Source organism: Micromys minutus (assembly GCF_963924665.1).
Source record: "Micromys minutus genome assembly, chromosome: 33".
In the NCBI taxonomy this organism is placed as follows: domain Eukaryota; kingdom Metazoa; phylum Chordata; class Mammalia; order Rodentia; family Muridae; genus Micromys; species Micromys minutus.
Genome location: NC_137968.1, coordinates 8,281,197 through 8,296,656, shown reverse-complemented (window position 1 = coordinate 8,296,656; position 15,460 = coordinate 8,281,197). Strand labels below are relative to the sequence as shown.

The 15,460-nt window shown below is 39.4% G+C and overlaps 1 protein-coding gene across 3 annotated transcripts in view; it reads left to right on the top strand.

Moving 5' to 3' along the window:
- Positions 1 to 15,460, top strand: part of ANGPT1 (angiopoietin 1) — a 233,435-nt gene that overhangs the window by 125,343 nt on the left and 92,632 nt on the right. For all 3 annotated transcript variants that reach the window (XM_080909347.1, XM_080909346.1, XM_080909348.1), the window contains exon 2: positions 8,049 to 8,204. In XM_080909347.1, the coding sequence (XP_080765473.1) occupies positions 8,049 to 8,204 (156 nt within the window). The remainder of the gene's footprint in view (positions 1 to 8,048; positions 8,205 to 15,460) is intronic.

Here is a 15,460-nt window from a genome sequence, read left to right as displayed (position 1 = left end):
TAGAATGCTTGCTGTAGGAGTATGAAGACTCTGGTTTGAATCTTCAGCACTCATAGGATTTTATGTTTGGTTGCAAGTACATTTATAACTCTAATGCCGTAAGGAGCAGACACAGAAGGATGGTTGGAGATTATTAGCTGCTGCTTAGCATCAAATTCAATGAAAAACACTGTCTTCTGGAAACAAGGTAGAATGCATTCTGGTAGCCAACTTTTTCTTCTATACACAATCATACAGCTCTGTGTGTATATACAGCACCCACATATGATACATACACAAATTTAATCAATCTATGAAATCAAATGAAAAATGTCGGTACCGATTAAAGAGATACGATTTGACTGACAGATAGCAGATGCCATTGAAAGAGTTTAAGCCTGGGATGAAAAGGCCAAGTTTGTGCTTAGAGAGACCCCTGTGATTACACTGTGGATGATGGATTGAGGAAAACAAATCTGGAGTCAAGAGACCAGTTATGTAGTCATTAACAGATCTAGAAGAAAAATGATGAGTCTGACCTCCTCTGGAGGCTGTGAGGATAAAGGGATAATGTAAGGAGTGTGCAAATAGGAGCACAGACCCAGGCCACCTTCCAAAGATTGATTGGAGAAAACCGAGAATTGACAAAAGGATTCCCGTGGCTCAGAGAACGGATAGGTGTAGTGGTATTTTTCATTGAAAGAAAAAAACACAGAAGGACAAGCAAATCGTGTAGGAAAAGGACAATATATGTCTTTTGGACAGAACGGTGCCTAAGGATTTAGAGATTCAGATGTTCTTCCTCTTTATCTTTGAATGGTGCCTGTTCTGAAGAGTTGACATAGGGCTTTTCTATTGTGTTTCTGGTCCTGGGGCTTCCGTGCTGCCAAGAACTGTATGGTAGAACATGCTTTATAGATATTAATGGATACATCCCTGCTTCTTTCTTCAGTAATAAGTTGAACTAATTGAAATTGAACAGGTTCATACCTAACAGTTCTAAAGAAAGTGAGAACTGCAGGGAAGTTGGAAGTACTCAGTAATCTTCTCTTGTGTAGATGAAGATTTAATGCCCAACTACTTTGGATGCGTTGCTCAGTTGTGGAGTAATTCAATGATTGGACTTAGAATAAACTCCAGATATCTCACTCCTTTTTGGCTTAAGATACTTTTCACATATCATCACCCTTTGAAAATATATAGAAGGAAAATTAAGCAGACACTAATTTTTGAACTATGATATTTTCATGGTGTGAGAAGCTGAGTATCAAAGGGGTCCTAAGACAGTAAAACGTGGCTGGGCCCAGGTCACTTCTCTTTTGTTTATAGTGATGGAGAATGACTGTCTGTCAAAAGCACAAAACTCCTTATTTAAAATATCTATCATCAAAATTCTTACAAGAGCACCTGTTCATCAGGATTTTGCGGTGTTCTTTGAAATCTTTTTGCTAATGTCTCAGTAATATGCTATTCCACCTTTGTGGGGTAATATAGCTAATATCCATTTACAGTTTAAATACAAGTAGCTAGGAATATGCTCGCAGTAGGCAGGTATAAGTATGTTTAGAGGAAGAAGTATAGATGCTCAAATGTAAGCTCTGGCCATATTGTGCATGTTTGATTGCCACTGGGCTGGAGCCTGTCTTTGTGAAGTCAGGCATAGACTTAATTCACAGTACATGCTTATCACACGTATGCCTAAACTACACTGAACTAACATGGACTCTAATTACCTGGAAGAATTGTTGAGTTCAGCTTTTGTTCTGCTGCTCATGGAATGATGCCTAGAATCAATCAATGGGTTCATAGGGATCAACGACGGAGAACTACCCGGAAGGCTTTATGTCAGGAAGCGAAGGTTGAGCCTAGACCATGAACAGTGACATTCTGAAATGTGGGACTCAAAGCAGCAACCAGAAGACATAAAGCAAGCCAAGAAGTCAGGGTTTAATATGACATGTGAGGTTGGCCAAAAACATGGGAGCCAATATTGACTCGACTTTTAAATATAAGACTTATTTTCCCAGTTATCAATTGTCTGCAACTTGGTATCTGACACTAATTATCTCTGCCACTTAGTTTTCTATAACTTACTTGAATATCTCACCCTGTGTGAATAAAGTGTGGTTTCTTATCCTAAGGGACTCAGATACTAACAGGCTTAATGTCAAGATCCAGGACAACACAACAACCGAGAGGATAGAACCTGATTTGGATGTTAGCTAAATATATATGTGGGCTAGGAAGATAATTATCTTAACCTTAGTAAAAATTTAAGTTGTGTATTCAGAAACCTAATAGCAGAATTTCCTTCAAATAATACAGATGCCCCTAGTCATTTCTTTTTAATATACCATAAACCTGGATTTAGCTGAATTTTCAATATTGCCACTGATTTATGAAATGATGGTATTAGATAAAACCATCAACATTTAAGGCATTTTTGAAGTGCCTTACCTTTTTATTGTTTTCTCATATTTACTCATCTATTTTGTTCCATGGTTATTTGGCCATAACTGAGCAGTACCATATGCACCCTCTTTCAACGAGGGTCCACTTAATCTATAACATATTTTAAGCCAACATGCCTTTGTCAGATTTTATAGGATTTAAAATATTGTTTTCTTAAGACTTACATAGAGGAATTATTTTCTCTGTGCACGTCACTTGAAGAGATCCTTTGAAGCCGAGCATGCTAAAGAATGTATTACACATATAAGAAATATCATAAACTCACTGAGGCTCTCCTTTTCATGGTCATGAATTAACGATTTGGAGCCTTTTAAGGAATTCTGCTCATGGCTGTCGCAATGCAAAATAGCCTACCTCTTTTCTCTGCCAGCCACTGGGTACAGGCAAGCAATTTATAAAGCAATTCCAAATGACTGATAACCTTGACTTTTAAAAAATGTTTTAAAATGTTAGACATGTTTTTAAAAGCTCTTTTAAAATACTACCCACTATCTTATAGCTAACTAGAGAGTATGCTTTTCTCCAACTGCTTTATTTCTTAGGTTATAACAGCCATCAGTCCCTGGGCACTATTTAAATTGCAAATGCCATAATTGTCTTGAATGAGTTCTCTCTCAGTATTTTTATGCCTTTCATTTCACATATTCCTCACATGAAAGCACGTTCTAAATAATTTGTCAGTGATAGTGTTGGTGCGTTTTGGTTGTTGAGGGGTGTGGTTATTTTGCTCACTCACAGAGTGAAACCTGCTAACTATTCCACCCCTCATTCAAGGCAATGACTTGCTCAACCATCGACATATTATTTGAGTCTAAGCCGCCACACGCTGCATTTCCTTCCTCACATTAGTGAACTAAGAGAATAGCACCCTTTGGGTTATCGTGAGCCTTAAATGAGTTACATATTGATAAATCTTGGAAACAGTTTCATTCAGGAGTAGCTTATGATGCTGTTTCTCTTGGTATGGTTTACATAGCTTGTGAATAATGCAATGGGCAGAACAGACATAACATGTCAATTGCATCAATGCAGGTAATAAATGAAGCTCTCCAGATCCCTGGTGCTGAGGCCTCTCAACCCACTTCCAATTCATTGGGCTGCCTCTATAGGAAACTTGGGTGAAAACCATCACCCTCCAACATGAATGTTCACGAACTACCAGTAAATCAATTAATTATTAATCATGCAGTCAACCAATTTAGCAAGTGACCAGTGAGTAAAATTCTGAGGATAGAAGAACATCAGGAAATAAAGTAGCTTGCTCACTTTGATTTCTATCAAGTTACCGAAGGCCTCTGGTTCTCCACCAAGCAAATGAACCCAGCTTTTCTTTGTAGGGTTAGTAGATGTATCAAAGGAGGGATTTGTTTTTTGTGGAAGTTCATTATAAATACTAAATCATTTTTAAAGCTAACAATTATTTCATTAGGTTGATAATATCATTGATTTTTATTTCATTATTTGATCCATATTCTTCCTTTGTTGGACCATTCTTTATAAAACTCTCGAGGCCAACACTGAGAGTAGTAATAAACCAAACAACTTTATCGTTCGAGTGTCTCCACATTATCCATCAGCTCTTGCGGTTAGTGACTTCTCAGCTTAAACCCACCCCTCAGATGTTTGTAAAATACTAAGCCTTGATGTGACCATTATTTTTCTGCAAATATATGTATTTTAGAGCCCTTGGAGGATATATGAAGACAATCAAATTTGTTGCAAATCCCTCCTGAACGTGGCTGATCGGGAGCACGGACAAGGCTTTTACAGTTCCGTATCTAGAGGAATGTTTAGAGATAAGATGAAAGCAGGCTTCCTATTCATCACACATTGTATATTTGACTTCAGCCTCCCCCTCAGCCTTTAAATCAATGGCATCTGGTTTTTGCTACTTAAGAGTGCCATTACTTTCTGCAGTCAAAAGCAGTTAGTGCTGATATAGGGTCCCCATTTGATTAAAAAATAATTAACTAGAGTTATATGCATCCCAGCCACTTTAATGGGGGTTTCTGTTTGGGTGGGGGGTATACTTCACTTCTGCAGCAGAGATAACTGAAAGGGGAGGCTCCCCGTGTTTGTGATAGACACTGTCATGACACAGTCATTTTGATTTGATGATCTAAAGTTCTGCAGTTGATAGAGAAACTCAGTAGTGAAGACTGGTCCACATTTGACCAGGCAATAGGATCACAAAGCAGCTTAACCTTGAGGTAACCCCAGTGTGTCCTTCTCTGTGATGCCTGGAGCACCTCATCCCTTTCATGCCTTTAACAACATAAACACTGGGAACCGGTTTTTGGTAAGAAAATTGTATAAAAAAAAGAGATATTTTTTATCTGATATTTTATAATTACCAAGCAAATGATGTAATGAAGACCACTGGTTGGCACATTCTTTCTCAGAAGTGGAAGAAATTTTACTTAAAAAATCAAAATAACATTTGGGCTACTTGAAACTGTGAACTCTGACATACTAGTACAAACTTGGTTGCCTAAGTTAATAATTCTTTTACCCCTCTCCCCATTTCATGAACAATGTAATGTTGAGATAGCTTGTAAATCACATTTTAAAATGAAAATGCCCTTTTCCTATTTATCAATCAGTTGAATTAAAACAATGCATTAATGTCACCAATATTTTACATTCTTGCTCTGGTTCCTTCTTTGAAGACAAACTTTTTCCAAACAGTTTTCATGCAGAAGGTTCTTCCATGAATAACATGTTAAGAAGCACTTCTTCAGCTGAATCAGGAATCTGCTATAAGGCAGTTTGTAGAATATAGATTGTCTTGTTAAACTTTCTAGAATGTTCTATGTCATCTACATTTTGAAAATCTTCTGTAGTTTTGACAAATAATCAGGATTCTGAGTTACATGTAAAGTATATAAGGACCCCAGATAGCTCTGTCTGGATAGATAACAGTTAAGAATGCCAACCCAAAGTATAAAAAGTAAAAACATGTGTTTGAATGATCATAGGTGAGTTACTTAGGGTTCCCATGCTTTCACTGTTCCACTTCTAAAACAACAAAGCACAGGAAATTTCTGTGTGTTTAACTCTTTAAGATTTTATCCTGTAACGAGAAGGGGTTAATCCAGGGCTTGCCATGTAAGAGACAGATGATCAATGTTGGCTATCAATGGCTGTTGTCTTCACAGTGGTAACTCGCATGCTATTCAATAGAGTTTCCATAAAAGCCCCAAATTTCCTGGACAACAACGGATCATACTATTAATGTGTGCACGTTAGAGGCTTCTGCTACTCATCTATCAAATGTAACAGGCCAATAATCTTTTGACTATGCTAAGACATAAATCAACGTGATTGAAGGAAAAAAAAATACCTTGGCTGCCCAAGGGAAATTATTGGATCATGCAACTTACAAGTGAATGTCCAAAGGTCAATCTGATTAAAAACATGCCTGATACAGGGTCTGAGAACATTCCTTCTATCTTTATCACCTGGTTCCTCCATCTCTTAGCTATATGTTCTTTTGTCCCCTAGGTTGCCATTTTACTTAGGCTGGCTTGGTTTTGGTGGTGGCAGAATTAGACCTCTTGCGGTACCACGGATCTATGTTGCTAGTTAAAGAATCTCGGATGCAAAGGAGGTTCTCTTGTAAAGTATTGTGAAACTGGGCCTTAATGGCACTGCTTATTATATTTTTCCATCTGTGAGAAACTTGTGTGGTAGACGAAACGCAAAGTTCTGGAGTTTTCCAGGTTCAAACATGAACGTACTCTGGGAACTATGATGGGCTAACTCTACTCAAAGCACAAACTCTTCAAAGAGGCAAAGATAATTCCCCAAATGGCAAGGAAGAGCCATCATTAGGAACATGGAACCCAATATGAGAGACTCCCCCTTTATCTGAGCCTTCGGTTGCTGAAATGAGGTAATTTAATAACAATGAACCCAGGGTTTGGCTCAGAGGCCATTTATTTTGTTAAAGTAACTTTCAGATATTTTTAGAATATATTTTGCATTAGTAACGAAGTAGGGTTGACTTATATTGATAAAATATAAATTCAGAATTCATCACCAATCATGTAAGTGATTTCAGTCTTTCTCTTCTGGACCAGAGTCAAGTTAGATAAGTCGAAATATGCAATGGCTGGGGTTAGAAAGGAAACTGCCAAAGTTTCTGAGGGTTTTACACTTAAGACTCTATTTATTGCATAATAATGATGCTATAGAACTTACAGTATGAATGTATTATAGTTCACTGAATCAATAAAAATCACATAGCTGTTAATGATTTCAAAGTCAGCTTGCTAAGTAAGACTTGGCAGAACTTCCAAGTGCTTAAAAGGGTTTGTCTGAGAGTTAAGGAGTTCCATGCTCAAGCCCAAGTCTGACTGTGTGTGTGGTGTGTGGCCTTGGACCTGATGTCTCTAGGATGTAGTTTCCTCATTGAAAAATTAGGTAATAAAATGCAGTCACCACACAGCAGTGGGGGAAGAGGTAAGCACGCTGACAAGGAAGTCCTGGCTTCTTCATTCTTCAAGCAATGCCTATGCATTTTTGTTCTCCCAGGGGCCTAACAAGCCCCCCTCCCACCCCCATAGCGGCTCACTTCCTAATTCTCATTGGCCCCTATGGTTACATTTTTTTTTAATGCTCATTCTGTTTTCTGAGATGGTATCATAAAGGAATCAATTTTACCCAGGGCAAGAAGGGCAAATGGTGTTTTATGAACTGCAATTTGAATGCCTTCTTTTTGAGTTTTCAAAGGAGCAAGGGGAATGGTTAAAGCTAGCTCTTGGGGTCTGCAGTATATGGGGGTGGGGGGAACACTGCTAATGCTTCAGAGTCTTCAAGGTTCCCCCCCCACACTCATGGGTGCCTGCCCTCTTCCAGCTTCTTGTTTTTTTCTCCCACTGTGACCTGCTTTTACTTATGATCCCGAAACAAAGGCAGGATGCTGGATTCTGAGGTGAGTTGTCTGCATGATAGTGTCAAAAGACTAAAGCAACAAGATTTACCTTTATAGCTTGTTTGCTAAGTCTCCTGCATCCTGTCTAGGTAACCACAGGTTTATTGTTCTGTTTCCTTGGCTGAGACAGAGGGGAGGGGGCGGGGAGGACCACAGACAGACAGAAAGACAGAGAGAGACAGACAGAGAGACAGAGACAGACAGGGGGACAGAGACAGACAGAAAGAAAGAGAGAGACAGACAGAGAAACAGAGACAGACAGAGGGACAGAGACAGACAGAGAGACACAGAGACACAGGCAGACAGAGACAGACAGATAGAGACAGAAACAGAGAGAGAAAGGAAGAGAGCCAAAAACCTCATTCATGTCTTCGCCATGAGGGTTAAGTGAGATCATATCCACACCAGGAGAGTGGAATTCAAGTGAAAATTCTCATTATGATGTGTGATTACCATGTGTATGTGTGTGTGTATCCAGAGTGGGTTAGCAGTTGAATTGGTGTGCTTTCTGCTTTCATTCCTCAACTCCCCAACATGCAGAGGCTCTCTGCCAGATGGCTTCCCTGCCAGCTGTGTCTTGTTTTGTCGTTGTAAATACTGCGTGCCCCAACACGGAGGCTTTACTTATAATCCAACATGCCTTGTCCTTTATCTCTCGCAGCTTGAGAATTACATTGTGGAAAATATGAAGTCGGAGATGGCCCAGATACAACAGAATGCGGTTCAAAACCACACGGCCACCATGCTTGAGATAGGAACCAGTCTCTTGTCTCAGACTGCAGAGCAGACCCGAAAGCTGACAGATGTTGAGACCCAGGTATGTCCCCAGGGCCAGAGTCACACACTCAACCAGAGGATCATTTTAGAATTAGTCTTCAGTTTACTCCATAAACACAGAGCACATGTCAGCATGAGATTTGGAAAAAAAACATTCATTTTTGTTTATTGGTAATAAGAGCAGTGAGTGTTTGACGAGCTATGTATGCCGTAATGAGGGTGAATATATTTAGGTCTGCGTGTGTTTGCAAAAGGACAGCAGCTAAAACAACCTAATCAGCCTTGAGTTCAAATAAACACTGCAGCTACCACTGTGATATGATGAGTGTAAACCCAGTCACGTGGTGGCTATTGATAAGCCTTCTGACCTGTCCTGCTTTATCTCTGGTAATGCATTAGTGACAGTGGCAGCTTCAGTGGCCTTTTGAATCCCATGAGTTGAAAGGAAAACTTCTGGTCTACTGAGCAGGAATCTGCATGAATCTGCATATACTTCCGCATATGCAAATCAGTAGGATGTAAGGATGCTTTTAATTGATCACCATCCTAAATATATTAGCAAGTGTCATATTTCAGTGTGACAAGATGATCTCTTAGTGTCCTTAATGTGGCTAGTGTGATTTCGGTGTAATAGCATTCTGAAACTTGGGGGAGGGATATTCCAATGGAGCTGAATTCTACCACAGCTAAAAATTTGCATGTGTAAATATGGCCCATGTAGGCTATTTTTATTCTTATTTTATTTAATCTGTATCAGTGATATTATAGATCATACGTTGATATTTAAGGAGAAGTAGAAAAGATGCTACATATAGATAAAGCATTTTGTATGAAATACAGGTGGCCAAGACCAAAAAACAAACAAACAAACAAACAAAAACATTTATAAAAACCACTTAAAGACGGTAGCGAAGGTGCTGATCCCTCTTACTAACACAGTTATTGAACTCTTCATGTGTCTTTCACTAAGTAATGATTTAATGATTCTAATAATCAGCTAATGAAATCTGAGGTAAATGCTGATTGCATTGGAGAAAAGAATTGCCTAGATTTAAAAAAAAAAACTGTTTTTGTAGAGCACTATCAGATATACAGGAAATAGAAGTAGGTACTAGCTCTCATAAGTGAACAATGTGAGATGTATTGACTCATTTAAAATCACATAAAGCAAGCATGCTGATTTATAAAATATTGATTTCCTATATTACACACAAGAAAATTGTGTTTTTCTCTATTTAAAGTAGAATGCTTACCTCTTACACACTTGTGTCTAACACACACACACACACACACACACACACACACACACACACCCAAACAGACCTTTATTTTTATGCCACTACAAAATGTTTCCTGGTATTGTTTTGATTCTTCTCTGGTCAAGGAAGTGCTGGAGTTGTAGGGGAAAAAAACTCTTACTTTTATTAAGATCAATATTTTAATCTCCAAATTGAAAAGGGTGTTGGCTTGCAAGTTTTTAAATGTAACAATTTATTCTACATCCCAAAGACTAGGAAACGTGTACTTTCTGAAAGATAATACAGAGAAGGCGATTAATGAAAAGAAAACAAAACTCCCTGTTTGGAAGAGTGAAAATTCATCACAAAGGCCAATTAAAGTTTACTAGATATATTAAGGATATTTTTAGGATAGATAAACTCAAAAATATTCACAAATCCTTCAGAAGTATCAACGAGCCTTATTTTGATTTACAAAGCAAAAACTTGCAATCTTTCCCTCATCCTTTAAACATGCTGAACATTAATGTTTATACCCCAAACTTAAGCAAGTGGGAATCCACATGGCGTATATTTTAACTCTTGAGACAGGACATTGCTTCAACCGAACCACAGAAGTCACCCTATTCATGCCACAGAGTCATGTTTACACAAGGAATACTGAACCCTCAGCCCCTTTACATGATTTTCTTCTCAGAACTTAGAAGCCACAGGAGCCTTCTGCTCAGCCCAGCTTTGTGCTGGGATTTTTGCTCTGATGTGCACCTAACTGGGTTTTTACACGTTTACAGTTTGCTTTCATGGGCACTGACTTCAGGCTATTCAGGATTCAAGGGACACGCAGCAAGGGTTTTGCCGTGCTTTGTGCCCGGCCTCTCACATGATGATCTTATAAAGATAAGCTACTTAACACTTACTAGTCCTCTGTTGGCCCTCTAGATTGGCACTTTCACAGGTGGTGAGAGGGCCACGGTTTTGCTGCAGGACATAAAGGATCCCCCCCCCCCAAGACAATGAACATTATAATCCAATCCGGAAAAGAATCCCGAGATGAGAACATCTAAGAAAACAAACAACAAACAAACAAACAAAAAGGTAGCCTTGGAGGTGAGAATGAGAAATTAAAACCAGAGAAAGCCTTTCTGTCCCCAGTGCTCTGCAGAACACAGCTCAGACTTAGCATCAGCCAGCATCCCTTCTCCTTCTAGTTTCTCTTTGGCCTGAAGGAGTTAGGATCATGAATTATTCATGTGCCCCTCCCGCCAATCAATCTCACCACTTTGTCCTTGGACAATGTGGCTTAGAGGGAATTTATCAGATCAACAAACCAAATTGAGTCCTACTTTTTAAATCATCTCCTTGACCTGGTCTTAAGCGGTCTCACAGGCATATTAACTAGTGTCAGCTAACACACCTGCAAAGTAGGTAGTGTCTTTATTCGTTGTTGGAAGACGAGGCAACAAGATATCAAGAGCGATCCCCAAAGTTGATTCGGTTGAAAGAATTTCTTGGCCGTTAAAGTGAGAATTTAAAGTTAAGCAGTTAAGTGTCAAAAATCTATACATCTCTCTCCTGTGCTTCTGCCTTTTCTTGGGGTTTTTTGGGATTATATCAATGGGTGCAAAAGAAGAACACGATTTAACTCAGAGCAAGAAAACAGATACAATGTTCTTAGCCCTACGGACAGTTTCTTAATTTTAATAAAGATGCCAGGGCTTTGCTGGTTATGGGACCAGCGGTACCTCCCCCCCCCCCCATTCTCTCAGGTGCCAGTGATTTTACCAATTGTCCTTGCCAGCTGCCAGCTGTGTCAACTCTAGGGAAGGGCTTTACACAGCTATCTCAGGTTCCCTCCAGTCCCCAATAAGTTCCAGCACTATAGCATTAGAAACAGAATTTAATCACATTGGAACAGATGGAGTTTGCATATTTCCATGACGCAAGACGTTCCAAAAGGCGACTTGAGCCCCGCCCTAACACCGAAAGCAGTCCGTGTGTCCACTGACTTTGAGTTAAGGTGGGTTAAAAAGTCTCTACACCGACCCCCCCCCCCCCCTTTTCACCCTCTGTCACATTTAGACCTATCTTTTGAGTTTGCTGGTGTGGGAAGTCTAATTGAACAGTGACTCCCCAGCTGCTGTACTCTCAAACCCGCCAGGTATTGGTCCAGAGACCACAATTCTCAACAGCCATTTCTAAGCAATGACTCACTGTGGCAGGATACTTAACGTTTTTCCCAGGAGCTTCAGGACTTTGCTGACACATGACTTTAGCTAAAGTTTTCCCATGGCCTTTTGCATATAATTACAGCTATCTTGAGGGCTAAGACTTCCATTGAATACCCCTTCCCCTTGCTCTCTTCCTCACTGGGGGTAAAGCCTGCACCTTAATCTGACGGCTGTCTCTGGCTCCTCCCACTTGGTTTCCCTCCATCGACATGTATTCTAATAAATTCCCTGCACATTTAATCCTGCTTCGCTTCTGCTTCTCAGTGGTCGCTGAGCACTCTGACTGCTTGGAGCACAACAGCACAGTTAGACATTTAGAGCAGTTCAGAAGTAGACTGTTGAAAGAACACATCTCTCTAGGCAACAATCAGTTCCTTCTCATGTCTGCTGTCAAAGGCTGGCTCTAAAAACGGGGCTGTTTTTCTTGATGAGGGTATAACTGAATAAACTTTAAAACCTGACCTATCTGAAATGATAGTGAAATAAATTAGCAAAGGGGTCTCATAAGGAAAATACACTGGTAATTAATTTGCAAAAACCACTGCTAGAAGACTCAGACAATTCTAGCTCAACCTGACTGGCTGTTCTTTCTTAAAGCTATATCAACATATGGTTTATCCATACATGTTGTCTGTGGCTGTATTACTGTTCTCACAGCAGGGTGGTCATACACACAGTTATCGGAAAGACAATATAGCCCATATATCAGGTTTTCCACCCCGCCCCGTTCTGTTACTGTAACAAAATATGTAACAGAACCAACTTAAGGGAGTAAGAATTTAGTTTGGCTCACAGTTTGAGAGTACAAAATTCATGATGTGGGGAAGGCCACATTGTGGGTGTGTAAGCTGGGGACTCTCACATTTCACTGGATCAGAAAGCAGAAGGCTCCAAGGCTACAACTGGGACAAGCTACAAACCAGAAGACTTAGCCCTAGGGATCCATCTCTTTCACTGAGGCCACACCCCATAAAGGCTCTATAATTACCCAAAACAGCATCGCCAGCTGGAGACCAAATGTTCAAACACATGAGCCTTTTGGGAACATTTTACATCCAAATAATGACAGCTCACCAGGCTAAGTTACTTACTATCTGGCTGTTGACTAAAAAAATTCTAACCAGCTCTTCAAACACATGTTAATTGGAAAGTAAGGATTTCCTTCCCTTTTCTTTTCTAAAAATCTATCAAACCCTCAATAAGTACCAATTATGTAATTAACCAATCCTGGTTGGCATATATTTGGATTTTAACCCAAGGCTGTGTTGGTAATAATATAAATGAAAACTTAGCTGATGGGCCTGAATATGACTTTTCTTTTTAGGTTATAAATAGCATATGTAAGTATTCAATATATAAATATTCATATATAGTAAGGTTATTATAAACATTACAAACTGATATGGGTGGTTAATATAAACATACATGACATAAATAAAATACTTTACAATTTTCATATAGTATGAAATATCTATTACTATGACCTACATTAATAATACTTCTCCACATTTCCTTAATTTTTAAAGGAATTTTGCAGATAATTTGTTTTCCAAGTTTGACAGGCTCACTGAACTCGGGTCTGTCCTTTGCTTTCTGGCCCCCCTCCCCACTTATGAAGAACATATTTAAGCTACTTAGCCAACCGTTTGATCATCTCTCATATTCTGGGATTGCCTGAGTGTTTATTTGGCATGCCTTTTGATTTGTTTTTCCAACTCCAACACTTGTAGTTTTTTAAACTAGAAGTCACGTGCGTAGAGGATTTCCGGAGTTAAGAAGGAGGGTGAAATTGTTGATCACTTCATATGGCATCTCAAGAGGCAGGAGGACAAATCACCATCTTGCTCTTGCTAAGATAAGGCTTGTGGATGTGGGCAGGTACTAGTGACCATACCACTCCATCTCAGAGGCTCACTTTCCCTCTACAAAGAGAAAAAATAACCCTTGGTGAAATTCTTCATCCTTTTTTCCTTTTTGACCAAAACTTCACTTCAGTGATAGTGCAAAGCACATAATTTATAGCTCTTCCTTTATATATTAAATAGCTTTTACCCTCTCATAGCATCTAATTATATATATGTTGTTACCTTTTTTTTTAATTAAACAAACAAACAAACAAACAAACCACAGTAAATCAATGGTCCCAATTCCAAGAGCTGCAAAAAGAGATTTCCTTTACTGGTTTCTGTATTCTCTTTCAACAACTACCTTTTAGTTAGTGTGGATTTTAAATTAAACACTCTTAAAAGTATTAAAAGAGGCTGTCTGAAATTCCTTACCTCTAGAAAGCAAATACTTCCTTCTCTTTAAAAGAAAGAGCTAAGCTTTTTAAGCTACATAAATCCTCCAGTTCAGATCTTACTTTCCCCAGCCTATGGAGAACTCTGGGAAATTTAAGCTTTGACACTGGTCCTTGGGGACGTACTGCATTTATTCTTCACTCTTTCCTTTCTTCCTTTCCCCCCTTTCCTCTTAAACACTCTTTATTCCCAGAGATGTACTTTTGGGATGTGTTTAAGCTAAGAGGGAAATGTCTTTTGTCATTTTAATGGAATACTTTAGTTATTGCCAGGAGTGAGTTGCATAGACTCATAGCAAGGCAGGGGTCAGTTTATTAGAGTTTTCTACAGTTCCCTTGCATGCCCAGATTTGAACTTCAAGCCTGTTTGAAAACATCAGTGGAGTGACTTGAAATAAACCAGCAATAGAGTCAAGATGATGGGAAAAGAGAAGAGCTTGGCATTCGTACTTAAAATTACATTGACCAGCACTTAGCCTGGATCTCTAAGATGGGTCTACTTTCTTCTTCCATGTCTGAGAAGTCTTTAAATTTGGCCTGTAAGGGTGTAACTATGCATATGAGGCTGTTACCTTTCATGATCAGTATCTCGCTTGCAAACAGCCCATTGTGTAGTGCTGACATGTCTTCCAAAACATAGTTAAATAATCCAGTGTGCATGCCTTTGTGCCACAGGACCCTGGTCACAGCAGTGCAAGGCCTGTATAATTGTAGTGTGGCAGAAAAACATAGCATGGATAAAGAAGGATCATCTTCAATAGCGGAGATTACAGAAGTAAAGCAAGAGGGGTGAACTGAAGGAGAACACAGAGGTAGATGTTTTTCTGGGCATGGCCAGAACAACTCCTGAGCATGTCTTGAATATGAAAACAAGCTAACTCTACACACGGGATAGGATGGAAATTTCAGCCAGACAGAAGCACAGGTACAAAGGCCTTGAGGTGTAAAGGATTTAGCCAACTGAATTGGCAGAAAGACAGTGGGTGAGGCACGGTGTGCCAGATGGGGGACAGAAGTGACATCCAAGAGCTAGGAGACTTTGAATCATACAGTATGAATATCTTAAGACCAAACTAAGTCCTTACAAATGTAAACCAACTGCAGAGAAAGTCCATTAGCATATTCATCCTAGAAAACTCCATGACCTGACTTGTTTTCATGAGAGGATTTTTGCTCTGTCATAGTGTAGACCAGAGGCAAAGGAGAACAAAAAGACAGGTTAATACTGGGAGTAGTTACAAGAGTTAGATATAGGCAGCCTAAATGTCAATTCCAGATAAGGACTCCTGTCTGCTTCCAGAGAACATGGAGAAGGGTGTGAATTATTCTTTAAAAGCCAAAATGTGTGTGCGTGTGTGTGTGTGTGTGTGTGTGTGTGTGTGTGTGTGTGCGCGCGCACGCGATATAGCTTTTCAAGCATTTCTTTTTCATTTTGACTTTTTAAAAATTTTGTTTTGTCGGGATGGTGGCAGAGGCAGAGGGTAGATATGAAGGGACAGGGAGATGAATGGGATCAGAGTACATGATGTAA